We start from the raw sequence: 14,285 nt of genomic DNA, 5'->3' as shown, positions 1-14,285 counted from the left end.
TGTTTCCTCTGTACTCTACAAACCTTAAAAAACCTGAAAGCCAACAACAGCCATATTGGTGTCTGAATCATTCAAGACAAGGAAAGGGATCAGTGGACACATGATTAAGTTCTTGTCTTTTCTCCTAGTCTGTTTAGCATGGTATAAAACATACAGTACATTATTTCCCCCTCAGGCAAAGAGGCCCAGTTAATGCAATATATGACTACCTCATAAAATTGCATCTAAAGCCATCAGTCTGGTTTAACAAAAAAGAAACTTAAACCCAGTATTATACTAGGACCACAGAGAGCATTGTTTACAAGTTCAGTTAGGTACCAGCATACTTCTCCAAAATCAACCTTTACCTGTACTGCTGCACATCTCTCTGCATTAAAGCAATTGCTTCTTATGGTACTTTCTGCATTGTAACTACAGACAAACATTGACTTCTAACAGCAACTCGCATATAATTATTTGAAGTAGTCTTATCTTTCTGCTGCTTAAAAATAGAAAATAAGATTCTGGTGTTACTAGCAACATCAAGCTTGCAAGTGCGTTTGAAATACAGATTTGTCTATATGACTACTTTTGAAAATGCAGGTTCTTTTCTGGCAGATAAGATAAAGTTAAAAATTAAACCCAACTCAAAAGGGAGGGGAAGGTGAGTGAAGGAGTGAGAAGAAAGGAGGAAGCTTCTTAGGACTAGTAGCTGGAACTTATCTAAATTTCATTTCCTATATAGAAGATTTTACGTGCCAGCCTATCACCTTTATGCTGATTATTTCTTATTACTTTCATTGCATATATACATTCAAAAACCAAGCTTGCATCCATTTTGGGGGACAAAGCAATTGTGTGGCTATTTATATGAAAAATAACCTCAAATTCTTTGAACATTAGTGTAGCAGAGAACAGTCATTAGGGTGGCAGTTGTCAGCCCTCCAAATACATTGAAAACCACCCCAGACTGCTGAAGCACAACCTTCCCCCTACTACCAGGCAACACTCTGGCTTCAGCCCCATCTCTGGCCCTTGTCCTTACGCAAGTATGACAAAGAAAAGTACGGCTTGGCAGGAAAAGGAATACTAAATCGGAAAACAATTTCAAGAGGGTCATGAAATAACTGCCGTGACCGAGTATCAGTAAGTTCATCAAAAGGTTTCTAATCATTAAAGTAAAGACAGCAGGGATTAAGACCCTAGACCCTGGTCCAGGTTTACTTCCCAGCGCTGACCTAGAGAGTGACCAGACATCTTGGCCCAGACACCTTCTCTGTATGCCTGAGCTTATTCTCTGCAAAGAAGCAGCATTTTTCCCCCCTCCCTGTGGTCAGAGAGTTCTTCAAGCAAGGAGGGCTTCTCTTGTTGTTTTGGTGTTTTGGTTTTTTTTTAAAAATGTGGAAGATATGGCCATCTTTTATTATACATTCAAGGTGCTATAAGAACAACTCACAGATGCAGTTCAGGTAACTCAGCAAGCGAAAGTATGATTTCTTTTAGCAAAAGCAATGCATCTCCTTCTTAACTTTGGAGTGTGAAAAGCTCTTCTGAATTTTAACAAGATTTTGAGCGACAAAGGCTGCACTTTAACATCTCCAAAAAGACATGCCAGAAGGTAAGTGATGTTCAGCCCTACAAACTGATGTTGCCCTAAGATATTTGCATATAGCTAGCCCCCACAAAAGTCTACAAAAGCTCTTTCACCATGGACTGTTTAGACTATATCCTTACTAACTGCTCATCTGTATAGCAATTCATAGAATGGCAAAGTAACACTGAGTTACTGAGGCAGTGAAACTGTACCAGGTCAAGAAGCAGTGCTGTGCATTCCCTTCTCACTCCAATTCAAGACATACCTTTCTGTAAAAGCTACATTTACCACAGATATACAGATTAAATAATACATGGATTGAAGAAACACCTGAGAAAGTGTTTCTAGGCCCTTGATTCTAGGCTCTGTGAATCTGAGCTTTAATATTTTCAACCATGCTATAAGACTAGGCGGCATGGAAGATGATATCTGGTGATTCTGGGTGGGTAACTGAGCCATGATTCCTAATGCCTGAATGTATCAGGAAAAAAAAAATCTACATATATATATTTTTATATATATATATATATATGCTTTTTAAAGGTGGGAATCGGATTGCCATGGTAAACAAAGACTCTCCACAGCTACTAAAGAGCCTACGGGGCTATTACTTATGAATAAGAGTTTGGTCTGGAGCACTTACATATACCATATTTTGATTTTTGTCACAGAAGAATTTCTGGAAATTTGGACTATTCACTCAAAATCATGCATTAACTTGCACATAAGAATAACTATTACCTTTCTATGGAAACTACTACAAAAATGGCTCTACTTATCGTTATCCAACACTCTGCTCCTTCAAAGCCCAAGGAATTATTCTGTGCAGAAAGGTAGCTAATGATGTGACACTGCCTCATTCCACTTTTTAATCACAAAGTTTGCAAACAAAGAGGGCTCACTCCTCTCTCTCCCTCTGCAACAGTAAACCATGCTTTAAAAAAAAAAAAAAAAGAACATTAATAAGAGACTAACTAGCTACACACAGGTAAAATACTAATTAAAGCAAGATCTCCAGCTAGATTCTGAACATAGCTAAAGAGTGCCAAGTAGTTTTCACTGAAACTAAGCTTCACAGAGCAGATGGCTCTACGTATCTGATCTAAAGAAGGAAGTCCTTATCTAATCAAATGTCTGGAAAAGCTAATAGTTTTCAGCACGAATTTTAGTACATCAGATTCTCTTCCTTCAACAACAGATTTTAAAGTACTTTTAATAGTTTAATATTCCAAAGCCTGTTGCAGTTATAACTCAATAGCTTGCGGCATCAAGCAAACTTGAAATTTATCCCATTTGCAGCTCTTGCTTCTAATGGCTTCAGGCCTCTCAAAGCAAGTATATTTTTAATTTCTCCTTTCATGTAGACTGCTAACAACAATATTTACATCAAGTAAGCGCGATGCTACAGTTTCCTCTAAAAAGTCTCAACTAGCAACAGCCTATAGAATGAAATAACTATCATGTCTTACAATGGACTGGATGAGAAAAAAGGAAATTTTCATTTTTGAAGAAAATGATCTTCTTCCTATTAACAGTTTTAATAGTAGGAAAAAAAGTAACACTTCCCCCTCCCACTCCACAAAACAATGAAAATACAGCTCTCATTTAAAACATCTGTGTTCCTGGCTCCTGTAAATCATACATCATGAACCCAGAGACTGCCTCAACTTAAGTTATTTGCCAGGACCTAGACTGCAGCCCTGCAGCTGAAATAAGCTGAGTTGCAGGAATACTCTGGGTACTAACAGTAAAGCTAAAAGAGCAAGTACATTGCTGTGCTTCACAGTGTCTGTCAACATTATTACCACAAGCAGCTTTTTAAACTACTGTAATATTTGTCCAGGTCAGCATGCTGCTCAGCAGGTTTCCAAACTTGCCAGGAGCACAATTTATAGCGAAGCAAAGACGGCAACTGGCGCTCCTGTCTTGAGCCTCTGCCACCCGTTCTGCAAACACAGTGCAGCGCCCGGGACGAGTTTATCGCCCTGCTGCGCTTTCACCCGTGGCTGCCTCCCAGCCGGCAGCTGCGTCTCCGGAGCTCCCCAACCCATCCGTCTCCCCAGCGCTGCTCAAACAGAAACAAGAAACTGCCGTGAGCTCTCCCCCGCAGGCTTTCCTGCCGGGCTGCAGCAAAAGTACTCCAAGCCTTCCAAGATATGAAAGGGTCATGGTACAGCCAGAAGGAAGAAGGGTAGGATAAGAAATAAAAACTTCTTATCTTTCAGCAGACACTCTTATCTAGCAGACATCAGTGCAGAAGTGTAACAATTAAGGAAAGCAGACAATTATCTGAAGGAAAGTGGGAATCAGTTAGGCAAGTAGACAATTGTGAGAGGAGTGACCAGACACTACTGGGCGACGTGCTATTTACGCCAAATTGTACATTTACAGCTAGCCGATATGAACTGCTATATCAGGACGCTATGTTAAGTGGCCAGAACTGCCCTCCACACCTCTTCAGTGTTACAACTTCAAAGCGCGTCATTTCCTCTCAAACTATTTGGTGATGTTCTGAGGGCAGAGAAAAGATGACTAAGGTACTAACCCTTAAGTTACTCTACAGTTTGGTAGAAAAGCTGATGTCACAGCTCATACTAGCTTAAATTGTAGATGAAGCTGCCTTTAAACTGACACGCAGGGTATGAACTGGAGCAGGTGACACAGAGACAACAACCTGTTTGGCCACGGACAAAGATAGCTGTGGCTGAAAGCATCTTAAATCATCACAACTAAGTCTCCTAGTACTGCTACTAGCACTGCTCAGTGCTCTAATGCAGGGGTTTTTTTTTGTCTATTGCAGGCAAATTAGTGTTTAAGAAATTATTTATATTTTTTCTTTGAGCAATGGGGTGTAACAGCTTTTCAGACGATAGCCGATTTGCTATACAATCTGTCCTACATTTTATGCCATAATTGTACAATCAATTTAATCCTGCATCAGTCAGTCCTGCTGCCATAAAGGGAAGTCCCTGTTTTCCCTTATCAGCTCCTCTCAGCCCCTTCCTTTACACCAGCAACAGGGTTTGTACAATTCCCGATGAACCCAATCTGGGAGGTGAAAACTGAACTGGTGCATACCAGAGTTTTCAGTTGAATCACTTCCTTGATCTGATTTACCACACAGCTACACAAATATCCATGAGGGAGGAAACAGACAAAGGTGAGAGCAACAATGCAGCTTAATCCAGAATAAATCAAATCTTGGGAATACAACGTTAATTAAAAATGTGCAAGAACCACGTAGACAAGCCCAAACAACTCTACACACCTCCTTCCTTGTTTCTAAACCTTTCTTTTTGTTTACTTACTCTTGGGAGAGAAACACTGAGACTCACAAATGTAACAGTACAAAGACAAATGGTTTAGAAAGGTAAATAGTGCCATAGGAGACAATAACTCTTGTTTGAGTCTCGGGAAATGCATAACCGAGACAGGTAATCCAAGATGTGTGTTCCTTCAGTATAAGCTATGTGGTGTACGTATTCAGAAGCACTACGGCAGAGCCAGAGGGTAACGATATGCCGATGAAACTTTCAGCAAAGATATTTGAGGTTTGACTAACTGGGGGTGCACAGAGCGTGGTCTAGGCTCCCACAGTAGTCTGGGGAGATCTACCCAGCCAGTGGATTCCACGGTACGGTTCTTCTGACCAAACGTGCCTACTCTGGGCGAGAGAAATTACACTCAACTCCATTAGCTGAAAAGATTAGATGTTCATGTCTATGAAATGACTGAAGATAGCTAGCTAAGATGTAGACGCTTACACTGCAGACTCCCAGCTTAGGCAAGAGGAATCCCACCCTGGATGGCAACTGCATATCCCTCGTGTGGGAAGTATATTTACGAAGCAGAGAGTGAGAGATGAGACGTTTGGATCTTCGCCTTTCACTTCACACAACTGGCATGATGGTGAGTGAAAGGGCTGGACAGAGCTGCTGATACATTTAGGTCCTCCCAGCAATATTCCAAATACAGCATTTACCTTTATTTGTTGCTGCTGCTTTATTATCAAGGAAGTCTCACATCACTTGAGAAGTACTTGTTGCTGTACTTGTACATGCCCTTGCTTATGAACGATGAAAGAAGGCACTGTTTATTTCACTAATGACAAGCACAAAGGTGAAATGATACAAGAAGGAGCTGCCATCACTGCTATTGTCTCTATTAACTACTGCAGGAAGAAGGTCTCTGCAGGAAGCTCTCTCAACTTTTAGCAAGGCAGGAATACCTTATAGCTCTTATTTCTCTCCACATTTACTCACCGACAACTGTCCCTTGTACTGTTAAATGCCGCCATTGTATTATTCACATCTACCACACAGTTACAGTAGTTCTCAGCACTTTCACAGCTAGGACTTCCTTAATAAAACTGGACACGTTTTGCACCTTACTGGATTCAGCTCCATGCCAAAAGGATGCTGCTACTTCCTCTCCCTCTGCTTCCCCTCCACCCCATTTCCTCCCGGCTAACCTCCGTTGCCATTGTGCCTCCTCAAAGCCTGGCTCCCTCAGCGCAGAGCCGGGAGGCTGAGGGTGGCCCCTGCGCTGAGTCAGCTCAAGTCCAGCAAAGCTTGGGTGGGGCCCCCCTCACCTGTTAGGTGCTCTTGCCTCCCTACCCGGAAAATAACAGAGCAGCAACAGAGCAGAATTTTCCACTCGTTGCATACACAGATCCCTACGCACAGTGAGGGGAGGCATCACCTCCTGGCACATGACGGTTTCTTACAGATAGTGGATGAAGATAGCATTTCACTCTCTAGGATGCCTCCACAAAATGGTACAAACAATGACAGCTCACACAATTTCAAGAACTAAGAGTAGGAACAATTAAAAGACAGCTTTAATGTTGGGTTTTTGCATTTTTTGTGTCCAGCCCGCACAAAGACTGATTCTATTCAAAATATATTTTATACTAACACTGGTTCTTTTTAAATATATCCAATCCCTCCAGTAGTGAAAGAGGGAGCCAAATTTACAGACAATATCATACAAAAAGGAAATCTGCGTTCAAATTATCTCAAAATGGGTTGTTCTTCAAGTTAGCAAAAAAGTGAAATGGTTGTATCTGAACCAGAACATTTCACATTATGTGAACCAGAACATCAGCATCTTACATGAGCCGAAAAACGTAGCTTTCTGTTGAAATACACTTAAACAGTGTTTTTAAGGTCTCAGACATGCCATTATGTCAAATATAATTCTATCTTTATATTTTAAAGTGAATGATTCTATGCCTTTATCAAAAGCAAGACATATTACAGTATGTTCACTCTTATGGCTCTGTATTAACAAATGTATATATTTTTCCAGTTTCCAATAAAACTAAAGGTAGTGCTACTAAAAAGTATATATATAATGCATACTACCCATGCACATAAAGCTACATATTACATAACCTAAACCCTAATGTAAACCAGCTTACAGGAAAAGGTTCCTGGAATTTTGGAAGAAAAAAAGCACTCAGTTTTCTTTGGTATTTCCTAAAACAGAATGTTTTACTATATACGACAGGTTTGTATAAAGTGTGGCTACAGTTTTTTTTTTTTTTAAACTTGACAGAATAGGCTCAGAATTTCCATAATCAAAAGAAAAAAAGGGAAATTCATTTTCAGTGACAGGAAGAACACAGTATTCATTTGTTTTCAAACAGATTTTAGTATTACTAACCTCATTTGTTCTAGTAAATATAACTATTTTTACACAGGTTTCCTGTCTCCCTTATTTGTGCTCCCTGATAGGCGCATAGTAAAACCACTGAGACCTGCAGGGAAGACAGAATACCAACAATATATTTCTGACAAAAGCTGCTTTTCTTTATATCTAAAGGCAGAACTCATACACATTGGAGCAAGCAGAAATTAACCTCACAGAAATTGCAGCTTGCATACGGTAATCATCGTCAGAGCCACTAAACAGAAATACTGAATATACAAATTTGGAATTCAAACTGCAGATATTTTTGAGAGACTATTTAGTTTGCCTTTGGCTGACCTGCAGGAAAAATAACCATCTCCCTACATTATGGGCTCAAGGTATACAACACAACTATTGCTCAAATGTAGTGGAATAATTTGAGATCTGCAAAAACTAAGCATCACTTCTAACCATGCTGTTACCAAAAAGCCCAGTCTCAATCAATGTTCTAAGAAATGTCATTAAAACAGTACCACTAAGCTGCTTGGCACTGCGCACACCTATACCGATACATTTATTAGATTTCTTAGCCTAATTTCAAGGAAATGAACACGCTCAGAACAAGCTTGCAGTGACGGTCCTTGAACCTTTGAACTCTGCATGAAGTTTCCTTGCCATAGGTTTTGCTCTCAGTTTTCTTGATGGAAGACAAGAGTAAAGAACTAACCTGAAGTCTATACTAATAGTAGGCAGAGTGACACTTCTACTCTTTAATGCCCTAAAACCACTGAAGACTTTTTAAGTTTTCCAACAAGTCTAAAAGCACAATCCCTTTCTCCTTCCCAGTACGCATCTACACGTACCCATACTCTTGTTAGATTGACAAGTACATGGTAAAGCTGCACTTCATTGCTAACAGAAACCTCCTATAATACAGAGAGGACTGCTATTTGAAACCACTCACTCGGCCAGAAGTTAGCACAGAAAGCAGCTGTCCTAAAAATCTCACAAAGGCAGGTTCTAGTCTCACCCCCTAAGAGGTGTCAGTATGAGGGGAGTAAAAAAAATAAAAATAAAAAAGAGAGAGTGTGAGAGAGAGAGAGAGAAAAAAAAAGGTTGTTTTAACCTACGTGTTAGCTAACACACAGCAATTAACACTTTCTCAAGGCACAAGGAGACAAAAGACCACAGGGAATCTGAATTTGCTATCCCTTGGTAAGTATGTATGCGCGTGCTCTTAACTGTGTATAAACTAAGTCAACTCACTTACTGCAAGGCATTACAAGCCAAAAGGGTGACTATAAACACTAAGCAGAAAAAGGATGAGGCGTTGCAATTTTACACCCTTAGCTCAACTAGGTATCTTACTTGTTCATTTGGCTATGCTCTTAACTGAGACAAATCAGTTACTAGACATTTGCAAGAATTAGTAGTATAAGGTAAACGTGAAAAACAAATCTAGCGTTTATCTTGATACGATAACCCATAAAACCAGCAAATACATTGTCCTCATTAAGATTTTACAATACTATCTACTACTAAGTACAACATTTCCTCCCCACTAAAATAAAACAACTTTTCTATTACTTTAGAGTAATTTAGTTTCTGTTCTGAAGAGTCCATTTGTGGCCTCAATGAAATAAATGTTTGCATTTGAAGGGCATTAGTAATTTGTAGCTGATTGAAAAGAGATGGTGCAGCAGTACAAGATGACATCTGCATTGCAAAAATAAAGTCTTTTTCCATCACCTAAACTTTATCTATTATCGAGGCTAAAATTGCAAGCTTGGGATAACTGCCTTTAAAAAAGTCAAGAACTTGAGGGTCTCTTCACAGCTGTTACTGCACTGTCTAGAAAAGAAGCCTTCATAAAATGTCCAGCTGAAATGGTTGTGAAATTAGCTTTCACAATGTTAAGAAATGTAATGGCTGTCTGCAGTCGGGCAGGCAAAAACAAATAACAGCACTCAAGCCATCAATCCCCCTATCTTCCATGCACGGAGAATGAGATGAAACTGTGGATTCTGACTAAGTAATGACAGTTAAACTTTTATTCACTGTTGTATTAGAAAAAAACTTATCTGATTTGAGCCTGTGATTATTGAAGTGGGTTAGCCTGAGCCTATTTTTCCACAGACAAAACTGTCCCTGAGTTGCATGTTACCTAAGAAGTTTTGAAAAATTAGTAAAATATGAAAACACGAACTAAAAACAATACTCACTGCAGACAAAAGTCATACTGGACTTCTGCATTACAACATAATATTCTAGGATTTCCCTCAAGAGATCCTCCCTACTATCTCAGAATGAATCATCATCCTCTTTTACTGGGAAATATAAAGTTTAAAGATGACAAGGAAATTTAAACCCTTCACAAATTACATAGATTTTGCTTATATTCTCCCTGAGTTAGCGTTACCTCTTCATATAAGTCTTAAATTCTGACCTCAGCAAAGCTCCTACAGTTTAAAAGGCTTCTGTTCATATGATCAGTCTCATACTGTCTGTGCTCATCAGACACGTCAGCAGTATAAATGCAGCTTAAGTTTTTTTTATTTAAACCTCCACACATTCATTTCAGGAACAGTAATTTCAGCATTCTTTCGAATCAAGTCAGGTTCCAGAAGACCTGATAGAACAATAACTTTAAACAAAAACCAGAATTTAGTTCTCATTTGAAAAAATTGTCAGGTTGTAAACAGTACATTCGAGAGAAAAGATGCATGATTTTACCCATTCCTAAATGCACCTTCACGTACTTGTAACAGCTTCATCTAAGCTGGGGCATTAAACATCCACAAAAATGAACAAAATTATCTGTGTGGAGATTTTATTGTATTAAAAAAAAAAAAAAACTCTCCCAGTTACTGAAACCTACAGTTCAAGAGGCCACAATACATCTGCATAACAAATCAAATAGGATAACAGTATGACAAACTCATCTAATTTTCTAAATAGGGTGATAAACACACGGAATAATTACCAGCACTTTTCATATTCACAAATTGTGTAATCACTCTGGCTGAGCAGAATTTGAAGTTGGAACCATTTGAATATAAGGCTGAGAGCAGCAAAAAAGAAAAATGTTAGATGCAGAGCATCATTCATCACCCCTTTCTTAACCAGGGTACCGACTACAGCTCTTATGTTCAAATAGCTCCAAATCCAAACGGTATTTAACAGTCATCTGCTAATACAGGCACACAAAATCTTAATTGAGTCTCATTTAATCTGTCCCACCAAGAGAAGGGATCTCTATGATAGTTTCTTATGATCTGTCCAACAATAAATACTGCAGTTGAAGCAATTACTCCTTGAAGGCATCCTTTGGCTTTCTCACCTCCACCTTTATTCTCATCCTTTGGTTTTCCACTGAGTCACACGGTATACAGCCACCCAGGAGAGAGACTGTCAGCTCCACACATCCCTAAACTTTGGCAACAGTTCCTTACCCTGTGACTAGAATTATCCACACAGCTAAAAGAGAAGGAGGAAAAAAAGACAGTTCAGGTTTCACAATCATTTAGCACTTACTGCACTCAGTATACAAACAAGGAATGCGCCTGGCACTGACAAATTTTTTTTTTTTCCCCCAAGACGTGCATACCTGATGATTAGGAACTTATTCAAGGCTAGTTTTGTATCATATAAACTCACAAAAAAAGACTCATGCTACACAGCTGGTAACTAGTGACCAGGGCTGAAGAGAATGCACTTCAGCACTAGACTAACTCTACATATCCATTTACCAATGTACGTATCCAAAGGGTAAAGACTGGGCTAGTAATTACAGTTTGGGAAACAGTGCTATCTATGAAAACTCTCAGATGTTCATACACTGAAGATAAAATTAGACCATTCTATTTCGATATAAATGTTCTCTACTCCCTGACATAACCGCTATTACTTAAATAATGAGCTATCAAGGTCTGATGAGGATGTAAGAGCTACAGAGACAAGCCAGTCTTTCCAGATACAATGAATTCAGCTTGACAATAAAGATGAGATAGGGCAGTCAAAAGGCACTAATTTTGCTGATACCTCCCATTTTGATCATGTATATAAAAGAGATTTTCCATATGATTACAGAAATTACAATAGAATTGGATATCATCTTAGCATCTGAAGTGCTAGCTTCAAGGGAAGAACACAGTTCTGTTTTCTTCTGGCATACCTATCAACAAATTCCATATGGTCCTGAGCTTAAGGGCCCCCGAGTTATAGTTTAGTACCTCTTATTCCATAATCGCTATCATTTTGTCCTTAAAAAAGATGGACATAGAACATAAATTTGACATCAAATTACTTAGCATAATAGGTTTTGCTAAAATATGCCAATACCTCTTGAACACTCAATATGAGAGCACAGGCCCACATAGATCAGGGTATACCACAAATACGACGGCGGAAGAAAGAGCCAAAAAAGATTACTTTACGCAGAATGATCTTGCACAATCTAAACGCTTCCCTTCGTTCTGTGTGAGGCGCACCACTTACTGACTGCTTCTAAGGAGGCACAAAACATGGAAGTTTAGAGGAAGGGGGACAGAAGCACGCTCTGCACATGGCGTGCTTCCATCCCGTTACACGGGGCAGAATACCGCCGGCCCCCTGTCACGAAGGCGAAGCTGGCTTAAGACCTCTCCCACCCCAGGCGACACGTTCAGCCACCTGACAACGTGAGCCGCAAGGCTGATACTGAAGACGTATTTTCTCCTAGCACGTTATACACCAATTGGGGTAGACGAGTGTCCTGCTGCCCGACCCAGCTGTGGTCCCGGTGGGCTTGACGCCGCTGCAGGAGCCCTCTCTGAGCCGGGCGGGAGGCGGCGCGGACAGGCGCCAGGGCAGGGCCGCGCGGCTCCCACCCGTGCCGCTCCCTCGCGGGTTTCGGGGCAGGTGCAGCCCGCCCCGCACCCGCGGCACGCCGCCGGCGCAGCCCCGCGCCCCTGCCCGCCCCAAGCCGCCCGGGGCCCCCCCAGCGGCTGCGGCACGGCCGAGGAGCGCAGCGCCGGCGCGTCCCGGGGGACGCGGGCACCGTCCCGCAGGGACCCGAGCGGGTGACGAGGAGCCCGACAGGGCCCGGGTCGTTCACGTCCCCCCGCTCCGCCAGGGGCGGCCGCCGGCGCCTGCCGGCCGGGCCGGCTCCGTGACAGGGCCCCCGGCGCGGCGCGGGGAGCCCGCGGCGCCGAACAAAAGGCCCGGCCGAGGGCCGCAAACTTCCCGGGGCGCCGCGCCGAGCCGAGCCGGCAGCCCGGCGCCCCGGGGGGCAGCCCCACGGCCGGGCGGTGCCGGCGGGCGCCCCCGCAGCCCGCCGCTCACCGCGGCTGCGGGCCCTGCGGCAGGCGCGGGCGGGGGAGCGGGGCTGCCGGGGGAGAAGGGACGCAATGCAACAGCCCCGGCAGCACGGGGGGAGCGAGGGGCCAGCACAATGCGGCCGGCGGCAGCCCCTGCCCCTTCCGTTAACAAAAGCTCCCCGGGGTTGCACCCCGCCTCCCCCGCGGGTCGGGGCAGCCGTTACCGCCGGGGGGGGGGGGGGGGATTTTGCCGCGGGCGCCGCCCCCTCCATGCCCCATACCCGGCGGCGGTGCCAACTCCAGCACAGCACTAGGAGCCGGGGAGGGGGGGATGTCTCGCATCGCTCCCCCCAACCCCCCCCCGGCACGGCCCCCAACTTTGCCGCCGCCTGCACAATGCAGCCCCCGCCGCCCCGGGAGCCGCCGCACGAAGCGGGCCGGTCCCGCTGCCCTTCCCGCACCGACCTTGAGCCGCCTCGGGCGCCCCTAAGGTTTTGGTCACCGCCTTCCACACGTTGCAGCCGAGCAGGCAGAGGAGAAGCGCCGCCGACCTGCTCATTTCCACCCGCCGCCGCCAGCCGCCGCCAGGGAGGGAATCGCCGCCGCCGGAGCCGCTGCCCGGAGGAGGAGGAGGAGGAGAAAGAGCCGCATCAGGGGCTGGCCCGCTCCGCGCCTCCCTCCATGTTGCTTTTCACTGCCCCTCCTGCTTTCTCCGCCTGCTGCATTGTAGTCCCGCTGCTGCGCCCCGGCCTCCGCGTCCCGCGGGTCTCCCCCCGGCCAGGCGCGCTGCGGAGGGGGAGGAGAGGTGGGAGGGCTCCGCGATCCCGGCTGGGTCTCGGGTTTTTTTTTTATTTTCTTCCTTTTTTTCGGTCTCCCGAAAGGGGCAGCGAGGCTCCGCCGCCCGCTCATTAACCCTTTGCGGCACCGCCGTGCCCCGCTCGGCGCCGCGGCGGGCCCGGCGGGACAGCGCCCCCTGCCGGCCGCGCCGCTCCGCGCCCCGCACCGCACCGCCCGGCCCGGCCCGGCCCGGCGGCGGGGCCGGGGTGGCGCAGGCGGCGGGGCCTGTGGGGCGGGCTCGCCCTGCCGGGGCCGGCTGCCGCCCGGGAGCGCCTGCTCGCCCCTCTGGCAGCCCTGCGCCCTCGCCAGGTGCCGGCCGCGCTTACCTGCCGGGGGATGCGGGTTCCTGCCCAGCTGCGCCCGCCGCCTTACTTCTCAGCAGATGCAAAATGGCCTCCTCGGCGACACTTTTGCCAGTCGGGGAGGCGAGCCGGCTCGCTCGGCTCCGCAGCCGCAGGCGGGGAGAGCGACGGCTTGATGGCACAGCGCAGATGCGTCGAGCCACACGGCATGGCACCGTCCCGCGTTTCCTGGGACCGAAGTTACGAGCATTCAAGGTGCTCTCATGGCGCAGCAGGAGCTAGCTTCCCCCTCTTGCGTTTGCCTGGTAGAGATTTTGTATTTTAAAAAGAGAAGAAAGCCAAAGAACAACAGCCAAAAAACCCCCAGCCTACTGTTTCTGTGTGTGAAATCATTTCAGAAGCGCTATCTCAAGCTGCACGAGCAAGGAGCAGTTAATGGTCGACGCGCGGGTGCTGAAGGCCGGCGGTCGGGATCCTGCGCCCAGCTCCGCCGGACTCGCAGCCCGTGACCCCAGCCAGTCAGTGGGACCTGGCAGCGGCCTCCCGCCGCCACGCTGCGCAAGGCGCTGCCGCAGGAGCACCGAGGAAAGCGCTCCCGAGGAGGGCACCGTCGCTCCTGGGGCTTCGTCTTGGTGTGGTTTG

The 14,285-nt window shown here is 45.2% G+C and overlaps 1 protein-coding gene across 3 annotated transcripts in view; it reads right to left on the bottom strand.

The window, feature by feature from the left end:
• The window catches only part of FAM171A1 (family with sequence similarity 171 member A1), a 91,976-nt gene extending 77,892 nt beyond the window's left edge, over positions 1-14,084 (bottom strand). For 2 of the 3 annotated variants that reach the window (XM_068934690.1, XM_068934692.1), the window contains exon 1: positions 12,970-13,486. In XM_068934690.1, coding sequence (XP_068790791.1) covers positions 12,970-13,063 — 94 coding nt within the window. In that variant the 5' untranslated portion in view covers positions 13,064-13,486. Of the gene's footprint in view, positions 1-12,969; positions 13,487-13,667 lie in introns of those variants that run through there. The other variant, XM_068934691.1, reaches the window with a different exon arrangement.
• Positions 14,085-14,285: the final 201 nt, after the last annotated feature.

The sequence above is a fragment of the Struthio camelus genome, chromosome 2, assembly GCF_040807025.1.
Source record: "Struthio camelus isolate bStrCam1 chromosome 2, bStrCam1.hap1, whole genome shotgun sequence".
NCBI classification, from domain to species: domain Eukaryota; kingdom Metazoa; phylum Chordata; class Aves; order Struthioniformes; family Struthionidae; genus Struthio; species Struthio camelus.
This window is presented reverse-complemented; position numbering and strand designations above follow the sequence as displayed.